The 4,386-nt window shown below is 38.9% G+C and overlaps 1 protein-coding gene across 3 annotated transcripts; it reads right to left on the bottom strand.

Moving 5' to 3' along the window:
* Nucleotides 1-623: 623 nt before the first annotated feature.
* On the bottom strand, nucleotides 624-4,182 carry LOC114185006 (receptor-like protein kinase THESEUS 1). Of its 3 annotated transcripts, none has more exons than XM_028072476.1 (3): nucleotides 3,979-4,182; nucleotides 3,567-3,621; nucleotides 624-3,382 (listed from the first exon to the last, which is right to left on the bottom strand). In XM_028072476.1, exon 3 carries the CDS (start codon nucleotides 3,285-3,287, stop codon nucleotides 753-755), a length of 2,535 nt encoding a protein of 844 aa, XP_027928277.1. In that variant the 5' UTR covers nucleotides 3,288-3,382; nucleotides 3,567-3,621; nucleotides 3,979-4,182; the 3' UTR covers nucleotides 624-752. The 3 variants fall into 3 exon arrangements, with proteins under 3 accessions (XP_027928277.1, XP_027928276.1, XP_027928275.1); XM_028072475.1 differs by lacking the exon at nucleotides 3,979-4,182 and adding an exon at nucleotides 3,715-3,972; XM_028072474.1 differs by lacking the exon at nucleotides 3,979-4,182 and having other exon boundaries at nucleotides 3,567-3,972.
* Between the last annotated feature and the right edge of the window lie 204 nt (nucleotides 4,183-4,386).

Raw genomic sequence — 4,386 nt, 5'->3', positions numbered from 1 at the left:
TGAAAAAAAATAGTTTATCTCTTTAATTTTATATATTTGTCCCCTAATTTTGTCCCGTTAATTTTTTAATTTTACTTTAAAAGGTTGCTGGACTGTGATTCAAATAATTTCTAATTGTTCGCACCCATTTAGAGTCTTGTATCCGTGACTGCACTTGTATTTGTCATATTATCTTATGCATAATATTTAGTACCATTAATATTAATGTGTGGAGCTGGACACTTTATACAATACTATATATAGATAACTATAACTTGTCTTCATACTATTCATAATAACAAATCGTTGCTGTCCCTGAATCTTTGGATCCCCCACTTTGTTGGAGCAGATGACACTAATATCAAAGTTTTAGTTTGTTTTTGAGTGCTTATTATTCTCCTAGAGCGATTGACTGCACACTCAACAGCCATATATGAAGAGAAAGTTACAGAGCAAGTAAACATATCAAAGCACTCTACCATTTGTGTAGTTTATTCACTTTCTAAAGAACTTGTTATTGTGACTTGTAAGAACTTATTAACACAAAGTACAACAGAATATTACACATATCTTTCGTACAATTTCTAACCAGCTAATTGGCACCAATCGGTGCCCCTCAGAAATCACATTGTAACTTGCTTTTGGAAAAAAAAAAAAAAAAAAGACAGAACAAAGAATTACAAAAGCATTAACCAAATGGAAAATAACATTGATTCACAAATCAGGACTTGTTGGTTAGTCCAAGGCCAGAATCAAGGACACATCAGAAGAACTCATCTTCCACGAGGATTTACCAATTGTGAGAACACTGCACTTGTGGCAGCATCTTCTGCATCATCATCTGTGAAAGAGTTTCCCCCATCAATGATATTAACACTGTTGTCAAAAGGCTCAAGACGAGTCAACTGAATTCCAGTGATGTGGTTTGTGCTGTTATCTTCAGGCTCCATGAGTGCTGAAGAGGTCTCTTGAAGCTGCAGAGCATATTCAAGATTCCACAAAACATCACCCATAGAAGGCCTATCCACTCCATACTCGGCCAAACACTTCTCAGCTGTTTCCCCAAACTTCTTCAGAGAAGCAGGATTCACCTTCCCCACCAGATTCTGATCCATGATTTGATCAAGCATTCCTTTCTTCTGCCATGTCATTGCCCACTCAGCTATGTTAACCTGCTCCCTAGGAAGAACAGGGTTCAGGGCTGGTCTTGTGCACAACACTTCCATCAAAACTACCCCAAATGAATACACATCTGATTTCTCTGTAAGCTGTTGCCTTCTGAAGTATTCAGGATCAAGATAACCGAAACTACCTTTCACAGCAGTGCTCACATGAGTCTGATCAAGAGCAGGACCAGTTTTGGAGAGGCCAAAGTCAGCAACCTTAGCAACAAAGTTATCATCTAAGAGGATGTTTGTTGTTTTCACATCGCGGTGAATTATGCTTAGAGATGCTCCTGTGTGGAGATAATGAAGACCTCTTGCTGCTCCGATGCAAATTTCAAGCCGTTGCTTCCATGATAGTGGTGGCAGGTCTGTTCCATATAAATGACTCCTGAGAGGTCCATTAGCCATGTATTCATAGACAAGAACCATTTCAGATCTCTCATCACAATACCCAATGAGAGACACAAGGTGGCGATGGCGAAGCTTGGATAACATCTCAATTTCTGTTCTGAATTCTGCAAGACCTTGTTCTGATCTGGGGTTCCCCCTTTTAACAGCCACATATGTCCCATCTTCAAGTGTTCCTTTGTAAACCCTTCCAAAGCCACCAACACCAAGAAGCAGCTTCTCGTCAAACTTGTTGGTTGCATCAAGGATCTCTTGGACAGTGAAGAACCGTCCGAGATTTGTTGAAGCTAAGGAAATGCAGCTTGCAGTTGCACTCTTCTGAGAAGTTGTTGACATTTTTGTCATGGTTTGAGAGTTTCCATATAAGGGTAAAGGAAGCCAAGAATGACCCTGTTGAGTAGACTTTGATTTGTATCTCACCATGCAGCAGTAACACAAACCAAGCAAAGCTATGACAGCCAGAACTCCAATGGAAGAACCTATTATTATACCCTTCTTGCTTTTACTTGATGATGAACTAGGAAGGAGACTCTCAACTGAAGAAACTCCATCCAAGCTCTTGAATGCATTACTGATCTTTATAACCTCCAATCCATTCATGGTGGCATTTGTGATATCTGCCATTGTATCAGGACCAACACTCACTGTCAAAATGTTGGAGTCTGCTGAGGCATTGGAAACAAAGTCCTTATAGTAAGGCACAGACAAATCATTGGTTATGGATGAGAGGTCAAGGCTTCCAAGAGCTATGTCAGTATTGATGAACAAATTGAACACCAGAGTGTTGAGAGATTTGCTAAAGATATCACAAAAGTGCACCCTGATGAAGTAGGAGAAGTTTGGATCCACAGTAAAGACCCAAGTGATGTTGAAATTTGAATTGGCTACATTTGCATCCCCCATTGCTTCAGAAGTGGCATAGACCCAATTGGGTGCAGTCTCAGGTGTAACACCTGGATGATACTTAATGCTGGAAGGGTTAACAGACACATTAGTGACTGAACTATTCACATGGAGGTATTTCTGATCATTCTCCCAAGTCCTTCCCAGGGTGTCATTCTGGGGAGTGAGCAAGGGACCACCCACGTTTAAACGATAAACTGTCTCAAAAGCAAGTTCAGAAAGGCCATTGAATGGTGCAGTTGGGTTAAGGGCCAATGCCTGATCAACAAACAAGTCATTTGGCATTGAAACAACTTCAATTGCATTGATAAAAGCCACTGCAGAACCATTTGAAGGAATGAAGGTGACAGTTAAGGTATCAGAGGTAACATTGATGGCATACTCCCTAAACATATATGAACCATTGTAGTTCCTAAAGGAAAAGTTGCACAAGAGGACAAAATCATCAGTGACCACTGTTATAACAGCTTCAGTCAAATTGTGGGCTGAGTTGGTAAGGGGGTAAAAATATAGTCTCAACCAGTGCCTACCTTCATCAACCCTAAACCTATAAGAAGCTTTCTCAGTGAAAATCCTAGCTGATTGATATATTGGAAAAGGGACACTAGAATTTGAACTAGCAACAACAGAATTCGAGGTTTTCAACTCCGGTGAAGAATGCTGTGAGTCAGGGACGAAAGTGCGATCTTGGAAAGTGATACTTTGGGATGAACCACAAGTAATTAGATAATTATCATTAGGAGTGAATGTAGCAGATGAACCATTCACCAAAAACAAATAATAAACGACAAAAACAAAGGAAACCCACTTTACAAGTTTCATCATCACCATTGTAGTTCCCCAAGAATGCACCAATCCATAAAACAATTGAAGCAATACCCTTTAAGCCTTTAACCTTAACTTTATCTCCCGAGCCGCAGAAAAACCTGCAACAACCTCGGATCTATCAATCTCAGAAGACAGAACTGGACATTTCCGTTACAAGCAACAGACAAAATACAATGATTCTAATTGCAACTTGCAACATCACAATTGACGAGACATTGCAGAACACAACACAACACAAACTCAGCATAGGGGTCTTAACAGGGAATTATGTTGTGTACTTACCCTTTAAGTCGTGAATAAACTTGCTTCTCCCAAAGTGATTAACAGGGCTCAAAATCTGAAACAAAATGAGACCCAATTTAGATTACGTGAACCCCATCACTGAAATCCCATCAAGTTTAGCTTTTTAGTGTGGCCGCAATGCAAACACCTTTTCCAGGCTGTTGATTAGGCTGTCAATTACAGTGGGAAAAAGTGGACCCCAGAAAGAGAAAATAAGAATAAAAATCAAAAAGTGTTATCAAAGCTTCAAACTTGAAGGTTGAAACTCCCACAGAACCAGCTGTTACTCGAAGATTCTGTGGTGTGGTGTAGTTTTCAAAACTCAGAATCTTTGTAACCAAACGAGTAAGTAACAAAATGAAGAAAATAAACAAATAAATAACGGAATGGAAGTTTAGGAATTGAGGCTTACAACTACTAAAATGGTTCTATTGTATACAATATGATAATATGAATCATTTGACAATATATTAATAATTTTGATTTGAAGTCTAAAGGGAGAAGAAAAACAAAAGAACATGGCTCGGAGAAAATGGTTGTTGCGCTGGGTTCAACGATAAGTGGGACCCACTTTAACGCGGCTTCAAGATACATAAGGGTCGGAAGTTGATAAAACAACGTATCAGAAACTCTTAGCTTTAACACAGTTAACTTAGCTTTCCACCATGGCTAAAAGGTTTCTCTGGAGTAAATTATTATTCTACAATTTTTTTGTTTTTTCACTATGCATTTCTTCTCCTTTATTTTAGTTTTAAAAAGAAGAACATCGTTGTCTTTGTTCTGTTGGAAATGTTTGTCTCATTCACTATCTCACAGCAAT

This window comes from Vigna unguiculata, chromosome 5 (assembly GCF_004118075.2).
Source record: "Vigna unguiculata cultivar IT97K-499-35 chromosome 5, ASM411807v1, whole genome shotgun sequence".
Classification (NCBI taxonomy): Eukaryota; Viridiplantae; Streptophyta; class Magnoliopsida; order Fabales; family Fabaceae; genus Vigna; species Vigna unguiculata.
Note: the sequence above shows the minus strand (reverse complement) of the source record. Positions and strands in the feature narration are given on the sequence as shown.